The 26,316-nt window shown below is 38.2% G+C and overlaps 1 protein-coding gene across 4 annotated transcripts in view; it reads right to left on the bottom strand.

Moving 5' to 3' along the window:
- Window positions 1-11,006: 11,006 nt before the first annotated feature.
- Window positions 11,007-26,316, bottom strand: part of SORL1 (sortilin related receptor 1) — a 152,117-nt gene continuing 136,807 nt past the window's right edge. For all 4 annotated transcript variants that reach the window (XM_016161276.2, XM_016161275.2, XM_016161274.2 and 1 more), the window contains 8 exons: window positions 25,634-25,818; window positions 25,036-25,155; window positions 23,909-24,073; window positions 22,649-22,823; window positions 21,563-21,669; window positions 18,992-19,184; window positions 16,562-16,771; window positions 11,007-15,163 (listed from right to left, as the gene is read on the bottom strand). In XM_016161276.2, coding sequence (XP_016016762.2) covers window positions 15,096-15,163; window positions 16,562-16,771; window positions 18,992-19,184; window positions 21,563-21,669; window positions 22,649-22,823; window positions 23,909-24,073; window positions 25,036-25,155; window positions 25,634-25,818 — 1,223 coding nt within the window. In that variant the 3' untranslated portion in view covers window positions 11,007-15,095. The remainder of the gene's footprint in view (window positions 15,164-16,561; window positions 16,772-18,991; window positions 19,185-21,562; window positions 21,670-22,648; window positions 22,824-23,908; window positions 24,074-25,035; window positions 25,156-25,633; window positions 25,819-26,316) is intronic.

Here is a 26,316-nt window from a genome sequence, read left to right as displayed (position 1 = left end):
CCAGGCTCCTCGATCCTTGAAATATATGGTGTTACTTTGAGATCTCTTCTCACTCCTGACCTATCTCTTCAGGATTTCATCTCCACCTATCTCTCTAACTACCACTCTTCTGGATATAACTCTCAAACAAACATCTCCAGCCCATCTCTGTCTCAGTGCTCCAGAAACTGCCTAAACCGCCCTCCCATGTGTCCAGCGCTCTTTTCTGAACTCTATTTTTTTCCCCATAGCACTTATCATCTTCAAACATACCATGTCATTTTGCAATCTCTTGTATTTATTGTTTATTTTGTCTCCCTTTGCTTGAGTCTAAGTTCCCCAAAGATAGGGTTTTTGTTTTGTTTGCTACAGTATCTCCAGCATGCCTCACTCAGTAACACAGTACTCACTCAATAGATGTTCACTAAATGAAAGAAGTCACATGTTAACTAGTCATCTCTGCTTAATTGTGCCACTAGCCCTTCAAACTCAACATGTCCTACATGTCCTAAAGAGAATTCACCAACTCTACCACCCTCCATTTTCTCCTTTTTTTTTTTTTTTTTATCTTTTTAACAACATCAGCAACCATGAGATTTTTATGGGATGGATATGGGGGAACCATCCTGAATCTTTCCTCCTGAGGCTCCCTCTCTAATAGGGGCAAGTGATAGCTACGTTGAATTCTCCATGAATGGTGTACCTCAGTGATCTCTGTGCTCAAAGAGACCCCTACAACCTTATTGAGGAAAAGAACTTTTCTTAGATGAAACCACTGAGGAATTATGTAAAATTAGATGATGAAATATGTGGCACAAATAGTGGTGAATGCAGTGAAATCAGTTACAAAAGAATTTAGTCTAAAATTACCATTCTCTGAACACTGTCTCTTTTTTCTGATCACCTATGGAAGCTATATTTGTACAGCACATTCCAATTTAAAAGCACTTGTACTTCTATTCTTTCAGACCTCCCAATACCTTGTGGTGTTGGCTTTAGTATTATTCCATTTTATGGACAAGAAAACTAAGGCAATGGAGAGGTTAGGTCAATTGTACCAGTGGTCACATAGCCACTATCACAGAACCAGACCAACACCTCAGCTCAGCCCGTGAGCTCACCCCTCAGAGTTGGAGCTATCCAGTCTGGCCTGCTACCTTTTAATTTGTTTTACTTTTATCTACCAAAGACTGTATGTGAAAAAGAGCACTGGTTGCCTGGCTAGTATCTATTCTCCCCTTCTTCTTTCCAATAAAAGCCCTCTGTCATTAGAAATGGCAATGAGCCACATCAAATGAACTACATTTCCTAGACTCCTTGCAAAAGGAGTGGTCAATAAAACATAATCATAAAGTGGTAGGTGGAGATTCTTAGAAAACTCTTTAAAAGAAGACAACACAGATGTGAGGTTCCCTGCTACTCCTGTCTCTTACTGTTTCTTGCTGCCTGGACAGTGGTCCTGGTGGCTGGAATGGGAGCTCTATGCAGACTGCAGACCATGAGGGGGACCTAAAAGAAGAAAGCCATGATAAGGATGGCAGAGCAGAAAGATGGCGACAACTTAGATCTTTTATAGCTGAATTTTCTATAGCAGCCTAGAACTTTGCTGTTGTTGTTTTTACATGAAAACAAACTCTTCTCTTTTAAAACTGCTGTAATGTAGGTTTTAGGTTATATGCAGCTAACCCTTATATCAACTGATTGATTCTTCAAGAATGAGTTAACTCATCCCTTCATTCATCCAATATTGGGGAGGAAAAATTGCTCCCCATATCTTTCTAGGTTCTTTTAGCTGGTCTAAAAATTAAAATGACATGAGACAGATTAAACTGGAGAAAATCAAATTTTATTTCATATACATGGGAGCTCCATAAAAACATGAGGCACAAAGAAGAGATCAAAGCAGGTAGCTTTTATACTTTTGGACAAAGAAAAAATAAATTTATGAAGAACTGACAAGACAAAGAAACTTAGGCTTGGGTACTAATTAATAAAAAAACTAAGCAGTTTGTTCACAGTCTTCTTAGCCCTGAATTCCCTATCTCTGGTGGTAAGCATGTCTCTCTACCTCCTGGTGAAGGGAGGGCACCTTTCATAAGGGAGACTTATTTCCTCCTTTCAAGAGGACAAAGGAGGACCAGAATGTCCTTCTTGTACAGGCTGTTTCTTAAGTAATGTTAATTCAAAATAATCAATATGTCAAAGTAGCATATTTGGGGGTGGGGAGCAAATTTTGTTCTCCTCTATCAACAAATTTTACTAAGCATCAAGAATTATTCAAGAATCTGTGGAAACAACAAATGAAGAGCTCCATTTTAAAAGATTCTGTGTTTTCTGCTGCTCTACCACTGCCTTGCTTTAAATCTCCTCCAGGGTCGAGGGGGACGAATGACTGAATTTTCTTTCACAGAAGTCCATCTACTTTCTAGTGAGACCAGTAATCTGCACTTTTGTACTCTCCCCTCTAGGTGTACAGCCTTCACAGAGAGGGCTGACTTATGTTTCTGAAACGGAGAGTGCACATTCTGTGCAGATTCTCCCATGGGGTGGTTATCAGAGCCACTTTTGGCCCACAGATCTTTGTGTGAAGAAAAAACTCACTTGAGCTTGGAGTACCTTTTAAGAAGAGTGAGCCCCCAAAGGACTAACTCAGTCTGGTCCTTATTCAGAAGTTTGCTACATCTTGGAAATGTGTCCATTCACCCTAATCTGTTCCATGTATCATAAAATTTTGTAGCAGTAAAAAATAGTAAAAATCATGTAATAATACATAATAAGTCACTCATTCATTCTCTTGCTCTCACTCTCACAATGAGGATATAGAGAAATCACATACATTTCTGAACTCACTCTTTTATAATGTTTTGCTGTCTCCTATAAGGCACAATTACTCTGTCTTCTCTTTTCTCTCTGACCCCTAGAAACTTCAAGGCTCTGAACATAGGAAACACTCTAAAAGCACATGTTGATTCCATATATTGGACCACACATCAACCAGCATATTGGGGTTAACTTCTGGGTCAGAAAGATTGGCTCAAAAACAAGCTTTATTTTTTTTCTATGTAAAATAGGATAATTATATTTATTTAAAAGAATTTTTAATATTGAATGGTAGTGCCTGGCACACTATCAGTCCTCAGTAAATTGTGGCTATTATTATCCACTCATCCATTCATCTCCCCAAAAAACTTTTCCAAAATAATCTTAAGTTCAGAGTAATATGGCAAGAATGAGTAATAGAAAAGTAGACAATATGGCCTTTGATTTTAGTGAAGTTTTGCGATCCAAAATAGAAGTCAGGCAAATTTTTACCAAGTAAGAAGGTAAAATGGATTTCTGTCAAAGCATCCCAATACCAATGAATCTCTGCAATCAAACTCTCTAGTGAACCCTCCAATGTGATTTATTTTTATAATAAACCATATTACACCTTAAGCCACATGTATATATGTCATTCCTTCACATGGCCCTACCTGAAAGATAAACAGAAGAGGGCTGCCCTTTAAATAAAGAATAGCATGTGGCAAGTCTAGCCTAGACCCAAGGATGCATTTCTCACTCTCTCCTGCTCTAATCCATTACAGAAGTTGACAAATGCAAGCATTCAGGGAAGGACTCCACCGTGGCTCTTCCTTGGTCCTGTGGGGCATGATGCTGTGTTCACATCAACAGGCCATGCAGTTTCCAGGGCTGTGTAAAAGATGAGGCAAAGGGAAGGAGTCCGACTCATGGGGTTCAGAGCAAGGAGGAAAAAGAAACTTGTCAATTTATGCTTTAGAGGCTCATTTTTCAGTACAGATTAGTATAAATTGTAGAGTTTCAGGATGAAGTGGTTAAGATAGAGGTATCATCTGCACTCCATTATTTGTGCTAAAAGAAAGGATCCAGGAAGCCCTGGGAAAAAATTTAAAAGGTAGATTGATTATTCAAAAACTTATTCTCTATGTATGTTTTGTTAACAAAAAATACTGTCTATTTTTCATACATTTCATACATTTTGCTAGTTATTACAATCTGTTTTTTTTAATCCATTATAAAAGTATAGTGTTAGATTATAAAATAGTATTTGGGTACTAAGATTCTACCATTCATTCTTTCTTTAAAAAGTCTATATATAAAAATATAATAGCCAAAGGAAACAAAGTATTATTACATCGCTAATAAAATCTGGGTAAGCAGCCTATGACACATTCTTTTACCTGAAATAGTTTCTCTTCAAAGCTGAACTGCTCTGGTTTAAGCTCAAAATCCAATTGGAGTCCCTATCTCTCCCCAGTGTAATCACATGCTCCGCTAGCACAAGCTTGACTTTAGCCTTTTACAGTTCACACTGATTAGTTCACCGATTAGGTGAGCTCTTAGGCAAGCCACTTAACATCTTTAGCATGTTTTCTCTTTTTATAACATCATTTATAACATCTAATGAAGACTCAAAAAAAAAAAAAAAAAAAAAAAAAAAAAAAAAAAAAAAAAAAGCCCTCGCACTCCAAAGTTTTATTCTAAGTTGCTCTGGAAGGAAGGAATCATATCTCTCTTATTCTATGTTATTCTCCCAATGACTAATACAGGATCAGATACAAAGGAATCTCTCAATAAGTACTTCTTGAATGAATGTTACTCTGAGATCCATGAATCGGGTGCCTTATTGACCAAGGAGTTTTGACTCTTGCCAACCCAGAGCTGGAGACTTTACATTAACCTTTAATTTCTTCAGGTACTGACCCAATCCTCAGAATTCTCTCTTGATACCTCACTATCCTAGAGATTGCAGAATGTATAAGAGATTCCACTAGGGGGCTCAGCAGCTATTTACATATAATCCACATTTTCTACCCTCTAACTCTGGCATATCTATGTGATGCAATTTAATACTTAGGGGAACTGTTTTGCCATTTAACACATTCCTTGCCCAGGTGAAATGGAGAAAGTGTTCATCATCCAACACTAAATACCTCCAAAGCTCCTACCAATTCCTTCTTTTCCTCCTACCCCATCACAGACACACACAAACTGATCCCTGATCCCATCACCTCACCTTCAGCAATCCTTAGACCACCTCCCTTCTCTTCCTTAGAGTTCAGACACATCCCTCTTGGCCGACTGGGTTACTTTTATACTAAACATGCTTAATGTGACAACCACATTTTTGGCCCATTTTCTGCTTATGCATCTGTCTTATGCTCTTATGTCTATTATGCTCTCTATTTTTTTTGGTGGGATGCATTGATAGACATTCCTCCCATATCCCAAACAGCAAAACACTCAATAGGAAAACCTAAATGAGTCAAAGATAATAAATCCTACTACGAATTCCATTAATGTGGAAGATAAGTCAAAGAACTTGACTGTGATGATAGGTGGCATGGTGACAGTCCTCTGGTTCTATTGGTATTCAGAGTAAGCCTATATCAAAACTGCTTACAGGAACAAAGGGGAAGAGACTATTTCTCTGCTTCTGAGATCCAAATTCAGATTTGCCTTTGTGGTTGGAACCAGGACCTAACAGAAATAGCATAGCTTTAGTAAACTCCCCCACATAAACTTAGTTATATTCAGGACAACAGAACTGTAACCAGATGCAACTGCTCATAGAGAATAAAGTGATAAAAGGACACACACTAAATGTTAACAGTTATCTCTGGGAATGGTTTTCTTCTTGGTGCTTTTATTTTCCAAAAATTTCTATAGTGATACAAATTCCTTTTATAATCACCTAAATAAGATGTTATTTAAACAGGTAAATAAATTTCAAATGTATACACCCAAATAGGACTATCAGAGGGTCATTTGGATTTGGTGTGTGAAATAATTAAAAGCACAGACTCTGTAGCCAGATTACTTGAGTTCAAATTTCAGTACTGCCTTTTACTAGCTGTTGTGACCTTGGGTAAATGTCTCAATCTTTCTGTACTTGTTTCCTTATCTATAACATCAGAATAATAATATGCTCCTTAAAGAATTGTTATGAGGATTAAATGAGCTGATATGTAAGAATAATACCTGGCATGTAACAATTACATATTTGCTATTATTTATTGCCATGAAACTATCATTGCTCAGAATATTTTTGGACCACTTTTTGGGGAGTATCATATTTATTAAACACATTCCCTTGAATCACTTCATGTGGATAAAATTTCCTCCTTTGAAGATGTTCTGATTCTTGGGAGCAATCAAGCTGTTTGGGAATTGAAATAGGTGTGCTTATGAAGTCAAGAGTTTAATGTTCTAGTGTTCATCTGCTGCCTATGAAGAATTCCATTAAACACATGCACATTGCAGATACACACCCAGACTATTCAGCACCATCTAGGGCTTGATCAATCTCTAAGTAACTAATAGGTTCTGCTTCAGCTATAGAGAGATTGAAAATAAGTTTACTTATGAGACCGCTTCATACAATCAATCTTAAGGTTTTGTGAACTAGTTTATAGCCAAAGGGCAAATGTCAGAAAAATGGTGATTTACATTTAAATTTGAGCCTTCTTTTCCCCTCAAAGTTTGCTGATGCAAGTTTTAAGTGAGAAATGTCATTGTTTTCATACAAATATACTAAAATATTACCAGTTGTCTTTTTGGCATTAAATAGGGCTGCAATATCACAATGATAACATTTGCATTTTCACACCACTGCTTTTCTGTAAATATTTGCTGACTCAAATTAACCTACACGTAATCTTGAAAATAATAAAATTAATGGGGCACTAGCATCAAAGTCAGTTAGTACTGGATGAAAATAATGGCAGCCACCTCCATTTGCTGGGACCTGAACGGTCCTGGGCTAGGGTACTTACTGCCTGAATAGAACACATTACAATGGTGTGCCCCTCAAAGTATATAAGTAAGGTGAATAAAATGTGTACTGAACATTCTTTTCTCAAGATGCAAAGGATTTTGATAAAATCACTGGATTGTTGCAAAGCAAAGGAATCTCTCAGTTTCTAATTATTAAATTCTTTACAAAACATTTTCCAATCAAAAAAAAAAAAAAAACAGGCTTCACTGATTCAGCATCAGTAGGAAATACTATGTTCCATACAAATAATTTTGCAAAGAAATTTAAGTATAATTTTTTTATGTCTCCAAATGTCAATTTTAATTTTTCTGGTGGAAATCCTTTTTAAAAAATACAAATCAAAACCACAATGAGATAGTGCCTCACACCAGTAGAATGGTTATTATCAAAAAGTCTACAAATAACAAGTGATAATGAGGATGTGGAGAAAATAAAACCCTCATAGGCTGTTGGTGGGAGTACAAATTGGTACAGCCACTATGAAAAATATTATGGCTGTCCCTCAAAAAACTAAAAATAAAACTACCATATGACCCAGCAATTCCACTTCTGGGTATTTATCTAAAGAAAACAAAAACAGTAATTTGAAAAAAAAAAATGCATCCCTATGTTCATTGCAATATTATTAACAACAGTTAAAATATGGAAGCAACCTAAGTGTCCAATGATAAACGAATGGATAAAGAAAACATGGGTTATATGTATAGTGGAATATTAATCAGCTCTAAGAAAAGAATGAAATCTTGCCATTTGCAACAACATAGATAGACCTAGAGGGTATTATGCTAAGTGAAATAAGTCAGGAAGACAAATATCATAAGATTTCACTTATATGTGGAATCGAAAATAACAAACAAAACCAGACTTACAGAGACAGAGATCAAACTGCTGGTTGCCAGAGGGGAGGCAGTAGGGGGATGGGTGGAAAAGGTCAGGGGAATATAGTCAACAATATTGTGGTAAGTTTGCATAGTGACAAGACTACTAGACTCAGTGTGGTGGCCACACTGCAAGGTATATAAATGTAAAATTACTATACTATATACCCTAAACTAATATTCTATACCAACTATACTTAAATAAAAAAAATGTTAAAGTGTATTACCTGTGTTCTTAAATTCCCTAAACAGTTATTACTATTACAGACCTCTAATACTGTACCAAAGGGGCAAAGTAGCATGGTGAGTAAGGTCTTAAGAATGACATAAATGTAAGTATGAATCTTTGCCACTTACTTACCACATGAGACCTTACAGAAATTACCCTCTCAAGAGTAAATTATCACATCTTTTAAAGTAAAGATTAATATTTAAATCATAAGATCACCTTTAGAATAAAAAAAGTATATATTTATAAAGAGTTTAGCATAGCACTACAAAGAACAGGGATTCAATAGAAAGGAACTACTATTCTAATTGAGTGGGCTACTTAATGTGTAGGATTTTGTCCCTATTGGGCCTACAAGGCTTAAACCAAATGGCCCTAACTCATTGTTTGTTGGGTTCCTTTATCTCTAATAAAGATTTTCTGATAGTCTAACTATAAGGCTCTTATCTTTATTTTATTGTCAGTTTGTCTCCTGTAGCAGTCTCTTTCCATTTTAAATTTGCTGTGGGCTGGGGAACCAGATACTCTAGGCTGACAGAGGTAGTCAGAATTTGGGGGTGACATTGAGATACCCCCCTAGGATTCAAACACTGTCCATCCAGAGTTAAACTTTAAAATCAACACACAGCAGGGAGAATAATCTTACAGATACAATGGTTCTCAAGCCAGGAAAATTTTTCATAACCCAGTCTGAATGTGTTAACATTAGCTATAGAAAGCTTAGTGAGGGGAATGGGTGTGTTCAACCACAAAATACAGAAAAAGATGAATCAAAAGTGGCAGATATGAGTAGTGCCCAAGCCCCATCCAGGGAAATCTTTTGAGAAGGGACTTCAAGAAATAAAACCCCATTAACAAGACTTTTTAAATAAAAGTGTATACAGGGAGTTGTAACTTGAAGGTTTCAGATACTAAATTATTCCTGTAGTGGAGTGTCAATCATTTGTTTGTTCATTCAGTATTTATTGTATAACTACTATTCTTACCTGGAACCCTCCCATTTCATTTATTCTGTATCCATGCTCACCAAGCAACCTTCTAATTGTGACTGGCTTCCTGGATAGATCTCCCCATGGGGGAGAATGCAATGGCGATGCTAACATTCTAAGTGACAAGACTAATTCCCATGGTGAGTTAATAAATGGGCATTACCATTTTGTTGCATATCAGTCTCATGAGCTTGGTTAATGTGCATTTGCCTACCAGAGATGAATTCACTATCATGCATTGACAAAACATGATCTAAGCCCAAAAATCTAAGGGCTAGGCCATGGGCAGGTAAATTCGCCCAGGTGGTAGGTATCCCATTCTGGGTGCAAGGTGCTGGGTTGAGTGTGTCTTTCTGACACTGAATGCTGACAGATGGCAGTGTGGTACAATGATAGAAGAACAGGATCGGCGGGGGGTGGTGTGTGGGGGGGGGAGGGTGGTTGCAGATATATCCGGCACTTAATGAAGGCTGGTTTTGCTATTTACTTTCTAGTTTCCCTTAAACAAGTTACTTAACCTTTCTGAGCCTCTCTTTTCATCTATGAAACAGGACGAAAATACTGTAGATTTGTTTGGGCTCAATATTTAAACAAGAGCAGTATACTAGAAGATGTTAAATAAAAAATACCTCTAATGTATTTGACCTCAAAGGAAAGAGAAGTGAAAGCAAAATTAAATAAATGAGACTATGCCAAACTAAAAAGTTTCTGCACAGCAAAAGAAACCATCAACAAAATAAAGAGACAATCAACAACACCCCTGATGAGTAGCTAATACCTAGAATACATAAAGATCTCACACAACTCAACAACAACAACAACAAAACCAAACAATCCAGTTAAGAAATGGGCAGAGGACCTGAACAGATACTTCTCCCAAGAAAACATACAAATAGCTAACAGACACATGGAAAGATGCTCAACTTTACTAGCTATTAGGGAAATACAAATCAAAACCACAATACCACCACCTCACACCTATTAGCATGGCTATGGTCAACAGGATATGTAATAACAAGGGTTGGAGAAGTTGTGAGGAAAACGGAACTCTCATACACTGCTGGTGAGAATGTAATTTGGTATAGCCGCTATGGAAAACAGCATGTGGGTTCCTGTAAAAATTAATATGGCCCAGCAATTCTGCTTCTGGCTATCTACTCCCCAAATTTGAAAACATTTATATGTAAAGATATATGCACCCTGATTTTCACTGCAGCATAATTCATGGTGGCCAAGACGTGGAAACAACCTTTCAATAGATGATTGATAAAGAAGATGTGGTTCATATATACAATGGAATATTACTTAGCCATAAGAAAAGATGAAATACTGTCATTTGCGACAACATGGATGGGTCTTGAGATTATTATGCTAAGTGAAATAAGTCAGAGAGAAAAAGTTGAGAACCATATAATTCCACTCCTATGTCGGATATAAAACTGAATGCAACAAATGAGACAAACAGACTCATGGACACAGACAACAGTTTAGTGGTTACTTGAGGGGGTGAGGGGTAGAGATGGGTAAAGGGGATCAAATATAAGGTGACGGAAGGAAACTTAACTTTGGGTGGTAAATACTAAAAGCAGTAAACATATGACATACTATTGAATTGAACACTTGAAACCTATATAATTTTATTAAACAATGTCATCCCGACAAATTTAACTAAAACAAAACAAAACAAAAACAAACACCTGTTCCCCTCCCCCAAGTTCCACACTTTCCAATCCTGACTTAAAGATCCATTTGCCATCCAGCTACTGATTAAAGGAAGGAGCAGCATTCTTCACAAGACTTTACTGCCTGTGGAAACCTAAAAGTGCTCTTTGACGCACAGCTCATCATACTGCTGTCCTTTCTTCTCTTAGATTTGGAAATTGCCTTGTTAGAAAATGTAGTTACAGCTTTACGGTTCCCATTTTAGTCATCTCCCCTGATGAATAATTCTATCTACTTCAAAACAACCTCCACAACATCTCCCACTCCTCAGCTAACACAAAGACACCGTGTTCTTCAAGGAGCTACCACCTGAGACTAGCTTGTTAATAACAAAATTATTCCAGGTCTTAGTGTTCTCTCAACTATGAAATAAATGTTCTTCTAAAACAAACAAATCAAACAGTGGTCAGAGACTGTATTAACCATCTTTATTGCACTCAAAAGAACAATGCAAGACACGCATAGAGTGAATTTTCAAATAGGTGTTTTCTTGACCCAGTTAAATTTTTATTCAGTGAAAAAAATTGACATTGTGACAAAAATTATCTTAAAATTGTGCAACAATATAGTAAAATCTTCAGCATAATCAGTGATTTGGAAACCAAGGCAATTGAAATCATAAATACCTACTTTTACTTTGGAGGGAAATAAGTATACAGAGTCTCACTTTAAATAAGAGCAGAGCAGGCCTTTATTTTGTAGCAGATACTTTTGATTTTGCCTAAAGTTTCTAATAATTCATAACAAGAGTCTTTAAATGAAAAATCACATGGACTATCTGAGAATAATATCCCAGTTTAGCATTCATACAAATTCCATTTGAATTATTACACATCGAACTAATACCATTCTTGAGTTATTTGGCTCTGATGATTTAATTCATAATACAGCTGCTCAGAATTAGTGAGCAGAAACATACATAAAAACTATCCTCCCTCAATCCACATTCAGTAGAGATTCCCCTTCTGAAAACATGTTTATTGACCATGTACCCAACACCCAACAATACATACATCTCTTGCTATCTATTCCATATTTCAGTCTTGCATAGAAAGAAGTCTATATATACTCAATGCACTGGCTTTTATTACACAAAAATTGTACCTGAAAGGCAGCACACACATTTGTTAAGAAAAACAACATAATAGGAAGGTCAAAATATAATCCCAATACAAGTCAAGATTCTTTTTTTTTTTTTTTTTGAGTCAATTCCTAAAATCAATATGGAGGTCGTATTCAGTTTGCTTAGAGCACTAGATCCCTTCTTTAGGGACCTCCCAACCCTCTGCTGAAGGAAGAGAACATTTTTTTCCAGGAATTTGCCATGACCCTCTTGGTGGGAAAGTGATCAACAAAACCTGACAGGATGGGGTTTCTGTCCTTAGGGAAGTACTGAGATTATAATCTCACTAGATGGAGCAGCTGCTGGGTGGCTACTCAAAGACAGGAGTCTCCATGGAGTAGTGGGTGATCATCTGTTAAGAGCCTCACAACACCACTGATCTCCCCACTTTCCTCCCAAAATGGTCACTGGTTTGAGAAGGGTTACATTCCTTAAATTGAGGAAGTATAGTTTAATCTAGTAGACCACACATGATGGGCAGGACAGAATATGCAGCTGTGTGTCCTACATCTGTGCCACACAAATACCCCTTGTGATACTACCCAAGATGGAATGACAGAAATCCTTTTCCCAAAGTAGGAAGTTTCAACCAGCTACCCAGAATTGTAAATATCTCCCCAACTTTCCAGGGTAGCCAGTAGTTACTGGAGCTTCTCATCAGTATGGAAACAGACATGGCTTCTCCCTGGAATCCTCTGCAGAACCCTACTCTGTCATTTTATTAGCACAAACCCACATCTCATAAGGCTCAACGGCATTCAGTACATAAAGGGGCAAAATCAACTTCCAAAGGAAATTTGTACTCAATCCCCCTGCCTGCCAAATTTTAGTGGTGTGTCCATTGTGGTTCACTTCCAATGCTCATTCTAATGTGCCCTGGGGGAAAATAAAACCTTTTCCTCATACAGTGTGAACTTTTGAGGTGGCGTATCCAGCAAGGCACAAAAGCCCCTTCTTCACAAACAACGATGGGCTCCAGCTGGTCACAGTGAAGACAATTATCTGATCATTCTCAAAGGCTGCACATAGTTTTTGTTTTTATTTCCTATTGTCACTCCAACCTCTGGACTTTTACAGACAGCACATATACATCAAAACCTCACAAAGCTATGCAGAGGGAAATAAGAGTGCGTGCTTCAAAAGTACATAAAAATATACAATTTACACATAGCTGCCTCTATCTAGCTTTGTTTTCAGGAACTTAGCTCTTCTGTTTATATAAAATACTCTAGACCTAAAAGGCTGCATTTTCTCAAACAGCACAGTGGCATTTTCCAAAGAGAGGGGTGATGGCTGGTCTATACAGTACTGTGTACTAAGCATTGGGAGGCACTGGTAAGTAGAATTAGATGCTCGCAAATATCTTAAGTTGCTAACTGGAGACATATGCTCTGTAAAAAGGCTTTTCTCTGGAATAACTGAAAATAAAGTCTCAGAGCCTTTAATATCAGCTTTTACCAATGCCACCAAAAAGTTGGCAGAAAAATAAAAATATATATATACTTTCTAGTGGTTCAATTAAATGACTTCCCTCCCACCAGACTGTTACTCTTTCAGCTACTTAAAAAGCTTATTAAAGGGGAAGTGGTAGGGCATGGAGTTTTCAAAACTCCAAGGTAAGATAAAATAAAGCCAAAGAAATTCCGGTCTTTAAAGAAATAACCAAGGAGAGTGATAGAAGAGAAAATATGCTGGAAGAAGGCTCATTATCACTACCACTTGTTGAAATAAAATGAAATCTTACCTATATGACATACTAAATGACATACTCCTCATCCAAAAAATATTTATATTTTTTAAACTAAAATATGTAATTGGTTCTTTGTTTTCCAATCCCTAGGTAGAAGGAAACTATATTATTACCCAAGAGTGATTCTTTTGGATAAAAGAAAGCAAATACTTGTAAGAAAGAGATGCATTGCATCTAAGAAGAGATGGGGTTTTTACAACGTTGGTGTGTAAAAGACACATTCGAAAACTGTGACTGTGGAACACTTTCTCCAGAGCTCACTGCTTCTTGGCTGGGAAGAAGTTTTGCAATGAAGTTCATACAGTAAGGGTCACAACAATGCTAGAGCTTGGTGCTTATAACAGTAAGTCTAAAGGGCATGAATCAGTGCTCAATGGATTCCACATACCTATCATGTGGCCATGTTGTGAATACAGGAATGGCATTTAAAGAAAGAAAAAAAAAATCCCAGTTTATTTTACAGAGATAATAAATTCTAGTGTCACTGCTACTATGAATTGGATTGAATGGTTTCAAATTCGTACACCTCTAGTATCACTGTAAGAGTAGACAGCACTTTCTCTTTAAATGGGGCAGGGGTATGGGCAATGGAAGTGGAGGAAAAGAAAAAAAAGAGAAGGCACTGACCCAATTCAAAATGACTGCATATATCAGTATGGATTTTTAAGGACAATAAGAGGTACCCTAACACAAATACAAAACTTTATATTCGAGATTCTTCAGTGATAAGTAAAAAGGAAAAAATCAAAAATTGTTCTATATTTGCTAGTGTATCTATCATGGCACGGATCTAGAACTCTCTCCCACACCCAGAGTAATTTTTTGCAATGACAATGACACTAGTGTATAATAGAAAAAGTGTTACTATTTTGTAGCTTTGAAGGCCACATCTTGTTTAGAGGCGTATATGTAAGATTCCATCAATTAATAATAAAGAGGAAGCTGTTGCTTGCAAGACTTCCCAAGCTGCAGCTTTGTTTAACTGAAGTGAAGCAATAACTCAATACGCTTTCCTGCCAAATACACAAGTTAATAAAAATGAATTGTTTCCAGAATGGCAACAAATTGCTCTTGTTCCTTACCCAAAAACCCTATGGGCGAGGGACTCATAACATGTATGGTGTCAGATGGCCACTAAAGCCTTACCTTACACAGAATCTCAATAAATCAAAAAAATAACGCAAAAGAACTTTCCCCCACAATACACTCGAATGCTTTCATATAAACTAAACCCAAACAAAACTTAAAATGTGAGCATACTTTCGAGGAAGGATTCCCCCCATCACTCTCTCTTGAAGTTTTTATTAACTATGTTTCTCTGTCTTAGAAAAATAAAAAGAATGGCCAATTTATTGAATCAAAATTATCTCACAGACATAAAAGCATGCCCAGCAAGCACAGCCCTGTAAGACTACATTAATATCAAGTTGAAGCAATTTGGTTACTAAAATCAACCTGGTTTGAAGTTCACAGTTGATCACTATAAAGTTTATTCATTCCTTTTTTTTTTTTTTTTGGCCCATATAAAAATAACATTGCAACTCAAAGTGCATTTTTTAAAATAAACCATCAACTATCTTTATCAAATAAAATATTTACACCATTTGGTTTCTAGTGAGGAAAGCTCTTTCAGGCTATCACCATGGGAACATCATCTGAAAATCCAGTTATCATCGGAGCATCTTCATCGTCCTCTCCTAAAGGCAAAACAGTTAGTCCTTAGTGAGTTCCAACTCACTTGTGTCTGACCCTACCTCCCAACCACTGAGTCCCTCCCACTTCCCACCCCATCACAAGCACCAGTTAGGAAAGTTAGCACAGCAGCTGGGCAAAATAACCAATGCTGAAACCTAGCCCAACTTGTCTCTGACACTCTTGGGTCACCTCCCCATCAATGGGTGGCCAAGCTTATTTTAATGGTAGCTTGATTTTAACCAAGTAAGTAAAGTCAATCTTGTAGGAAAGAGAATTTTACTACCCACCCAAAAGTCCAATGGGTGGTTTAAGTTCCCCAACTTGAGTTATCCACACCCTGTGCTAGCACAGTAAACTTCATTGTCTGTTTTCTCCTTTGCACCCACGTTACTCTAAAAAAAAAAGATCTTAGAGGAGAGTAAGTGTTTTGAGGACAGCTTCCCAGACTACTAGTTGTCCCTTCACGGCCCCTGGTACAATCCTATACAACTAAGTACCAATCTAAATTCAGTAATTGTTGCATGGCACCATAATAGGTCAACTCCTTGTGCCCACGATAACAGAAGCAAAGAACCCACTCCATTCATGCAAAGCAACCAGTTAAAACTTATAATAAAGCAAAAAAGGAAACTGAGAAGGAAAGCAAGTAGAGCTAATATCAAATGATCAGTGAATGGGAATACAGAAAAATCTTTACAAACAAACAAACAAAAATTATTACTAGTTTACAGAAAAAAATCAATATGTAATCTAGCATTCTGAGTTTGTAGAAGCCTGAGTTTGGGGAAGGTCCCCAAACGCACCTACTTTATTATCTTTATTATAATAAGTGGCCAACTTGCTCAATTAGCATTTAATAATTTGAATGTGCAGATGTTTATAATAAGACATTTCCTTCTTTTTCCCATGCTATACATTATCAATACATAAAAGAAGAATGGCCAGTGAGGTTGCACTAACACTCAGAAAGAGAAACAAGATGAAAAGGACTTCTTTGGACAAAAGCAGATTGGGGAAGCATGACTTTGTCTTGACTAGAATTTCTAGAGATATCAGACCTCCAGGTCTGCATAGGATGAGAAGGGTTGAAATTCTTGAGAATTTGCCAACACTTTGGGAGTACTCAGAGCCTAGGGCCTGTCCTTCCTATACAAGGCAAGATCCTAGAAGTGCTTCCACAAAATGGCTCTCCATCTCGGGGCCAGACTACACTATTGAAGAGAATACTGGGACTTTAACTTTGGAGCAAATTCAAAGTAAGTCTCCAACTGGTATAACCCAAAGCAGTGAGATCATTCGTTAATGCATAACTTCTAGAGTCAAAAAATGAGCTTAAGGTGATACTTCCTAATCAAGTCCCTGGCTTTGTGGGATCTGCCCTGGGAGGAAGAACCACATACCCAGGTCGTCCCCCGAGAAGATGGCTGAGCCCAGCCTGGAGCTGTAGTGGCTATTGGCAAAGGCGGTGAAACTGCTCTGCAGCCTCCGATGTTTTGTGTACAGGATGGCAAACCCAACCCCTAGGCTCAGCAGTATCAGGAACAAGATGGGCACCACGATGGCAGCAACATCAGTAGATCTGGCAGCCTGAAGTGCTGATGCATCTCCACCTGCCAAGGCAAGATGCCAACCCATAAATCTCTTACTAAAGGCAAGAAAAGGGATTAGTTAACTCCTCAATACCCCTCCCACCAAAAAAAGCTAGGTGTTTTCGACAGCCACCCAACAGCCTGGTATGACATGTTCCTGAACGTGATGCCTGAATGTTTCCCAACTCCTTGCCATGAGCTGATAGATCATGGGCCTTGTGCATGCAAATATGGTAATTACATTAGATTCCTAATCACTGCCTTGTTGGTTATTTAGATAATCTCTTGGAAGGGAGACCTTTGTTGGGCTATCAACATTGATTTCATTAGCATTATTACTTAAGACCACTTGCCTGCCTTACATAAGAGGATGTGAAATCAGACCACTAATTAACAAGATTGCAATTATTTCCCCCTACTTGGCACCAAAGTCTCTCTGAACTGCAATTACCTGAAGCTCCATTAAGTGACACAAACCAGCAATACTGCCTTAACAGCTCATGAAGTTTTATGAGTTTTTACTTAAATAAAAGAGAGAGCCAGGGGACATTTTCATATATATTTAACATTTTCTAAAAGCTCTTTACAAAGCCATTTGAGTGTCTATAACCTAACAATGCCACTCCCTTTTCATTGTTTTAAACAAATCCTAGTTTTATGATGATGTATCGATAAGGCTCTAGGGCAAAGCCACCCCCTATTGGGTTAGAACCAGTCTTCCTGAAAGGGGTAAGCTTTTTAAATCAGAAATCCTTGGGAAAGTGTGAGCCTGAGGCAGGGAAATGGAAATCTGAGTCAGTTTTAGCTAAAGAAGCAAAAAGGACTCTCTAGGTCTCCAGGAGGAGCCTTGCTCAGCCTGAGGCTATTCCTTGGTGTAAGGTAAGATGATGTGGGCTGGGCCTCTGCTCATGGAGAAATCCACTAGTTTCCTGGAATTCTTTCCAACAGGGCACTCATGAACATGGACCAGAGAGCCATTTCTTGCAAGGCTAATCTAACAATTTAATATTTGTGTCTTTAAGTCCTTTCATTATTGACTTATCAAACACCACCCCTACCAAACAAACAAACAAACCAAAAAACAAAAAAACTCCAGCAAAATCTTTTCATGTGTCTTAATATCTAACCTTGAATGCTCTCGGCTAGAGCAGGAAGCCAGAATGGTGGTGACAGGAATGAGTGAGCCCCTGCCCTCCACCCCACTTCCAAGGGGACAGAGAAAAGCAAAAGGCAAGATGTAGACCGAGAGATCTAACCAAAAGATTCTTTCTGTTAGACAATCTTGCCTTTATAAAGTAGCTAGCAGGTATCCTCACGACAGTTTTCCCCAGTCTATTTCAACAGTTGCTGACTGGTTTTACTTAAAAAGGATGCTCTATTTAGGAAATGCTAGGAGTTTGTTTGGTTGTTTTCTGTAGGACCTTCTCAGAACTTGTATGATGCTTTGAATCGCCAAAGGGTTATGATATGCAAGGTTCCCTCCTTTATAGTGGTACCAAGGGTAAGTGTTCCACCAGAACACATCCTGGGATGCCTGATGCGACAGAACACATAACAACTCTAACATATGATTCTGGCCTGAGCACTGGTTAGTTCTTGGCCGGAAGTAAATAAAACTAAAAAGATCAGTGGCAAAATGTTTGTTGAAATCCTGGTCAAGCTGCTACGACATAAGCAGAATTTCTGTGTAAATGGAAGGCTCCTCTCCTCTGCCATCAGCATGACCCAATGGTGATATCTCTGAGTGTCCACAAGAGAGAGATCTCAGGCCAAATCCTTGTTCTGAGCTGAGGCTGACAGTTAAAATGAAGGGGAAGGCTGTAAAATCAGTTATTCCACACAGGGAGATTATTAACCGACTTGGAGAATCATAGGGGCTATTAGCATATTGGGGGCTCTGAAAAGTCCTAAAAACACTAATGACAACAAAAACCAACAAAACTCATTAACCTAGTGTTTCCCAAATAGAATCTCCTTTTTAAACGAAACCTGTTAGCCTTCCTTTTTTGGGCTTGACATTCAGAATGTGGTCACCTTGTAACTCCAGCTCCTTATACCCTGGCTCAGGAAGTATTAGTAAATAAATCAGTGCCTGATTAAATTGATAAATAAATTATTTTCTTTTGAATTGAAATAATATTTTAAATACATTTTGAAAAACATATTTTAATCAAACCATACTACATCCTTAATGTATTTCCCCGGAATGGAAGACAGAAACTAGCAGCAATAGTAACTCACCAGATCCCAAGTCATCATATAGCAGGACAGCAGGTTCCCCACAAATCTGGCTGCCAAAAAGGCATCTTGCTTGGACAGTGAAAGTATAATTATGACCCAATTTCAGGTTGGAAATTTTAAAGAAATTGTCAGTAGTATTCCCAAGGTAAGCTGTAATATTCATGGCACTATCAAGCATATGTATCTCATAGCCCTGGAAATAAACACAGGAGATTGCTTAGGAAGTTAGATAGGGACTCTGACAGCTTCTATTATGCTTCCAATTTTATGTGAACCCCTTATTGCAGAGGCTATAACAGATGTTAAAGCACTTTGGGTTTCTTACTAGGTCTTTTCATATTACTATTGAGATACTGCATTCAAAAAAGGGAATTTTTCTCATCCCAAATGTCTCAAATTACTACGACACCCCTTTCAAGCTATATAGGAGAAGTGAAAAAGCATAGCCCTAACAAAAGCCATTTTAACAAATATTTCAGTGCGCATTCAAAGTTCTTGTAAGCAGTCTACTTGTCCTAAAGAATCTCAAAGAATATTAAATGCCACAAAGAATCTGGACAATTCAGCAATAGTTTGTTCTAATGGAATTTGACTAATAATAAATCCAGGTCACAATGGACTCCAGCAATGGGGTCTAAAAAAGGAACTTGCATCAGAAGACAGGATGTTTCTCCACAGAACAATGCATGGGGACTCCACTATCAGCACACAGCTCACTTCTTATCTCCTTGCTTTCTAGCTCTTCCAAGCTGATGGTAGTCACAGACCAGCCTGACCTTGAAATAAGAAGTGTTTCAGTAGGCTCAGGCCCCAGTTCTCTGGAGGAGAGACTGAAGTAAATAAACTGAGTAAGTGTCCTGGACTATTGCACTGGAAAAGTAACTCTTGAGACAGTCCTGACCCAGCATGCAGGCCGAGATCAGAGTAGACTACTGGATTTCTTCACTGATCTCTGAACATCCAGTGTCAAACCCACCACCACCACCTACTCCACCACTACCAAAAAAAGACCTCCTATCCCTATCCAGGTATTGGATCCCACTGCATACTCACAGTCTCTTGGTCCTCATTACACTGGCCTGTCTATTCTGCGTCGGGGTGGAGGAGTAGAGGAGGACATGAAATGTTTATGCCAGAACCCCACACTGGGAATAGACTTGTCCTGTACCCCAACCTAAAAGCTGGGCTTCTGACACCCAGGAAGAATCCCTGATGACAATCAGCTGCCAAACCAGCTCTCCTAATACCACCTGCCTGGAAGCCCATCTCTGCTTTCTTCTTTCTACATCAGTGTTATTTTTAATATATATTTGGTGTACAATATTTGCGAAATACATAAAGGTCTAAAGAAAAAAGTTCAAATGACACAAACATCAACCACCCAAAATGTATTTAATCAGCCCTCTCTGTTGAGCATTTAGGTTGTTTTCTCTTTCTTGCTAGCATAAATAAATGCCCCGAACGGCCCCATACATAAATTATTTATGCATATTGTTTCCTAAGAGTAAATTCCTAAAAGAATTGCTGGGTCAAAGGGTGTGAACATTTTTGATACATATTACTTAATGAACCTTACAAAAGGTTGAACTAATTCATACTGCTAGAGTACTAATCTCCCCCAATTATTACTCATACCGGTATTACTCTTCCCCCTAAATTTTGCCCATTTAAGCGAAAGTGTCATATATTTGTTAATTAGATTACACATGAAGTTGAACCTTTTGTGTGTGTGTGTACTGGTACTGGAATTTTTTACTTTGTTACCTGTACCTTTTTCAAAATTATAATATTTCTGTTCTGAATTGCTTTGAGAGCTTCCTTTACATTTAAATATATTAACCATTTATATGTCATAGTCATGAGAGTTGTGAGAATTTTTAAATTTTAATATAGCTTTGCTTCTAGTATTGCACTGTGACTATTTAGAACCCCAGGACTCTTTGCCAACACTATACCTTGAGGTAGCCACAGTTGATTTATCATGCTTCTATTTAACTCGTGTTTGTCTAACAATGGGCTAAAGCAGCTCCATTCAAGAATCGTCCCCAGCTGTTGCTCTTCTCCTCCTATCACATGTTGTGTGTGAATACAGTAATTGATCTGCTAATAACTAAGCATAACAAGTGTTTTTCATATGTCAACACTATCTTCAAGTATTTCCTACTCCCTTGAGTTTTACTGGAAAGAAACTGATATCAGGTTGAGAGTGCAGCTCAGCTTCCCATCACTGAAGCCACAGCCTTGCCCTCAGAAAGTTTAGAAAAGATGGGGCCCTTGAATACAATGCTGAGTTCCAATCCAGCTTCAAGAAGCACAGTGAAGGCTTTGGCCCATTTCTTTCTTTCAGGTGAAGAGAAGTTCATGATTGAAAAGTGCTTAGTGTAAAGATTCTCATCTTTAATGGGCAGTATAAATATTTCACTAATTAGCAACCTCATAGAAAATGGTCCTTTAATTCTCAAGTACACCGCCTTATACTTTCTTTTTACTCTATGTCAGCTAATGAGCTCATCTCTAAAGTAGCATTTCAACTACATTTCCAAAGTCATTGAGAAGGAGGAAAGAACTCACCCTGCTTTCATTAAAATACTTTTCCTTCAAAGCTAGACTTTTCCAAAACAGAAGAACGTGGTCATTTTCTGTTATGATTTTTAAGGCATCGGGTGCTGATAACAAAACTGAAAATTAAAGATGAAATAGGATGCAGTTAGTGGCTATATATTTGAATTTCCATTTTCTTATCTGTCAAAAGGAGATTAAATAATGTTAGCCTTGCAGGGCCTAGGCTAAGGAAGAAATAAAACACAGGTATGGTTAGTATAGAGCCTAGCATCTGGCAGACACTCTTTAACTGACATATGTCGTTGTTATAACACCTTTATCCAAGAAATCTGTACAGTATGTAATTTAGTAGCCCTTAGTCCCAAGGACAGCTAAAAACAAATGAGGTAGAGGAAGGGATGAAATGGAATGGATTGAACTTGGACTTCTCCTCTCCTTAGTCCTGTCCCCAGAGGCAGAGGGGCCTTAGAGCTTAGTAAAGGGCCTTAAGTCAGAGCGCTGGAATGACCACAGAGTATGGCCCAGCCCCAGTGATCATACTGCCAGTCTCCATTACTGATACTCCTCACACTGCTGTTGTCCAAATAAATGAGCTTATTACCTGCTTTCTGAACTTGAGCCTCAATGCAGAGCTATAGAGCCAGCCCCAGGCTGGCAGCAAGTTCCTCTTTAATCTACTGCCCAATTATTGCTCTCTCTTCATTTCTGCATATCATATTGTCACTAGGAACTACTGTGACTTTAGTCCTGGTCCCCAGATGCAATGCTTGGTTTTAGTGGCAAACAGTTTCATTCCCTAACTCTCTTGAGCATTCCTCTTCTTCTTTCCTAGACATGTCAAAACCGGCTTGCATAGAGGAGATTAAAAGAGATACAGAATCTTGAAAATGACAGCGTTCCCCAGTTCATAGTGCTCTGACAACCACACTGCGGCCAGACAATGGATTCCTACACCGTTTTACCCAAGTATGGATACTAAAGGGTGGTGTTTGCACTTCCTGTGTAATTCCTGATAGAATTTCCTGTGCAAAGGCATTCTAACAGCACTGTACACTCCCTGCTGTGCAAGAAAGATTGCCATCTCTCTCTGCTTACCTGTGGTAATTTTTATACTGGAATCCTTGCTCATGTTCCCCAGTTGGACAATGACATGGTATTTCCCTCCAGGCTCCAACTTGTTCAGAGTGTATTCCACAGTACTGTTGCAGGATTTTACTTTGTAGCTTCTGTCACTCTTTCTTATTAGATCTTTAACTGCAATTGCATATAACTGGACAAGAAAAACGTTTTAATGGTAATCAAAACTGTGGCATTTTTTTATTCCTTGTAGGTCAATGATGGTTGATATAACATACGTATATCTGTGGCTGGGACCCATAGCAACAACACGTTGGGCCCCAAAGTCTGACTCTGCTCTTTAGGAAGACTTTGGATGACTAGGTCCAACCTTATAACAAGTATTCACTCCCAGAATTGTGCATAAAATTATCAATTCAATCCAAAAAATACTCTAGAGAAATTCACATTTATTGTGGCATCAGCAGGTAGATAGGAGCAGGCAAGAAAAACCCAAACTCACTGTTCAACTTCTGTATCTCCACTACTGTTAACAGTTTTGAGATGTTGTCAGAGGAGATAATAAAGGGAAATGGTCAAAGGACATCAAACTTTACTCTCTCCCAGGCTGCTTCTTACATATATGGAGGAAAGGGGAAAATAAAGGGACAGGTAGTAAGTACAAGAAACTCAATCATCAGGAAGAAGCTGAGAGTCAGGAAGTATCTTAGCAATCAAGTGTCAAGTACCACATGATGTGGGATGTGGGCAGCGCAGAGAGGATGGAGGTAAAAGCAGCCTGGGGCAGGAGTTGTTTCTAAAATCAATGCTTCTTTTTAGATCAGGGGCCAGCAAACTTTTTCATACGGGTGTACATAGTAAATATTTTAGGCTTTGAAAGCCAGATCAACTCTGTCATTTGTACCATGAAAGCATCCATAGATAATATGTAAATGAATGGGTATAGCTTCATTCTAATAATATTCTATTTACAAAGACAGAGGACAGCCAGATGTGGCCTGCAGGCTTTTGTTTGCCAATCCATTTTGGAAGGTCAGAGAATGAAATGTGAGAAGGCAGAGAAGAAAAAGGAACCAATATAGCGGTCAGAAATAATAGAGAAGTGACAACAAAAAAGTAGCACCCATAAGGACCCCATCGTTGGCCAGAGAGAAAGGAGAAACCTTGTGCTGAGCTACAACCACCAGGCCTATGGTTCTTGCCCCAATACAAGGCCCCTTCCCCCACAAAAACCATACTATGAATAAGCAAGGGTGCCAGGACAACCAGCCCACTCACTAAGTCCTCGTCAGGAGAATCATAGGGGGATTCCCACTTGATGACAGCTGAGGTTTTGCCTGTGTGAACTGCATGTAGGTGCCGGGGTGGGAGCCTGCTATCCGGGATCATCCGCACCACCATGTAGTCGGAGGATGGCCCTTGGTAAGGTACTACCACACGGACCTGAAACGAATACCATGTGGGCTCATTCAAACTTCACAAAATCATTTTTTCAACAAAATAGCGACATATGCACATAATTAAAATTCAATCAGTACAAAAAGATGTAAAATATAAAATAATTCCCCACCTACCCCACAGGTCTAATTAGTTTTTCCATAGGTACCACTGGTAACAGTTTTTATACTTCCCTCCAGAAATGTCCTAAGTATATATAAGTACAGAAATCCATATGTATGTATGTATGTAGATACATACATACATATATATATTCTATATATATGTATGTAGATACATACATACATATATATATTCTATATATATGTATGTATGTGTACATGCATATATATATGTGTGTTATATATATGTATGCATGTATGTATATACAGGCTATTTTCCTTAAAAAATTTTTTTACAAATAAGAAAATGTTATGCATATTATTATGTTCTTCCCTTCTTTCACTTAATAATATAGCTCAGATTTTTTCTTATAACTACATTTAGAGTTATTATATTTCTTTTGGATGGTTGTCCTGCATTCCATTGCAAGGATAAGCTACACTATTTTTAACCACTCCTCTTTTGATAGACATTTGTTTCAAATCTTTTGCTATCACAAGCAATAGTATATCACACGCCTCTTCCTATATATCTTACCACATGTGTAAAAGTATATAGGCTAAATTCCTAGAAGTAGAATCGGATAAAAGCTTTAATGCATTCCTGTGACCCATCTGCCAGGTTCTCAGTCCTCCACAATGGAGCCACAGTTGGTATGGCTGTTTAATCTGTGTTTCAAGCAAGAACTTGATGCTCGTGCTTTTGAGTAACTACCCTCCTCCCGTCACTCACAGGAATCCTGGAATCCATGGCTCCAGCACCCTAGGTCTCACCTAGGAGCTCAGGAACTAAGACATCCCCTAAAAAGAGAAACTCCTCTGGCCTCTGTGGTATGGGACACTTACCAGAAACAAATACTGCTCATCCCTACTGACAATGACTGTTTTGTTGTGGAGTGAAGTCACCAAGCTCTTTGGGTTGCGATAGAGGTCAAGAAAGGACGTAGCATAGAAGATACCATAAACCTGATAAAAGAAGAGAACAGAAAAGGACATCAGCTCAGTGACAAATGACCTCATTCTTTTGAAATCCCTGATTTAAGACCCTTGGAACCACTTTAAAAATGCTCAGAGAAGTCTTCATTCAACATTTATTTTATGCACTCATTTACAGAGAAGGCACATGGGCCAGGCACTGTACTTGCACCTACAAAAGTAACATGGCGTAGTCTCTGTCCTCAAAGAGCTCGTGTTTGAGGAGAGATAGGCAGAGAAGGAAAACAGACACAATTACAAATAACAAATTGCAAACATAGAATGATAGATGTTAGACTGTATGACGAGCCAGGGAAAAGAGGAGGATTCCCAAAAGGGGGTGATACTTTTACCAGTGTGAAGCAGGGGCATGAGGAGCTGAGAAGATGTGCCATGTCGGATAGGAAGCTGTGCAAGTCCATGGCGGGAGTGTATGCAGGAGGGATAGTGGTCATCCTGGCTAACTTACCACATTCTTGGGGCCAGTCCAGGTGCATTCCACTGCAGTCTGATTAATGGCCCTGGCTTTGAGGCTAGGAGCAGGTGGGCGGACTCCTTTGGTCATCACATGCACAAATGCCAAAGGACTATCTCCTAAGTCGGTCTTGGCCCAGGCAGAAATCTCATATGATGTATGAGCTGTCAGATTGCCAACTGTAAAAACAGGGACAAGGAGATGTCAGGAGGGAACTAGAGGTGTTATTCAAGAATTTATGTCCTGATATGCACATCATTTTTTTTTTTAAATTTAAGTGCTCAATTTAAGTGAGTCAAACATGTTGGATTTTCATATTTTACAGAATCATTAAGTGTTATTCAATGACTACTCTACATAACATAAACTTCAATCCAGTTATCCTATGAAGTCAGAGGGACCCCAAAATTTGTGCAACCAGGATGTCTATCACAGTCCTTGTTAGAGTAGAAAAAACTGTACATAATCTGACTGTCCAGTGATGGGGAAATAGTTAAATAACATACATTCAATGAACTTCATGTGCATTCCATGAACTATTATGCGGCCACTAAAAGTTACTTCCAAGAATATTTAATAAGACTAGAAAATTCTCAAAATTTTATGTTAAATAAAGGGGCAAAATACGAAGCTGTATATATTATTCTGATTTTATAAAAAAATATATAAAAGATGAA

The sequence above is a fragment of the Rousettus aegyptiacus genome, unplaced genomic scaffold (genome assembly GCF_014176215.1).
Source record: "Rousettus aegyptiacus isolate mRouAeg1 unplaced genomic scaffold, mRouAeg1.p scaffold_m13_p_5, whole genome shotgun sequence".
NCBI classification, from domain to species: domain Eukaryota; kingdom Metazoa; phylum Chordata; class Mammalia; order Chiroptera; family Pteropodidae; genus Rousettus; species Rousettus aegyptiacus.
The sequence above is the reverse complement of the archived record's forward strand: the minus strand, read 5'-3'. Positions and strand labels throughout refer to the sequence as shown.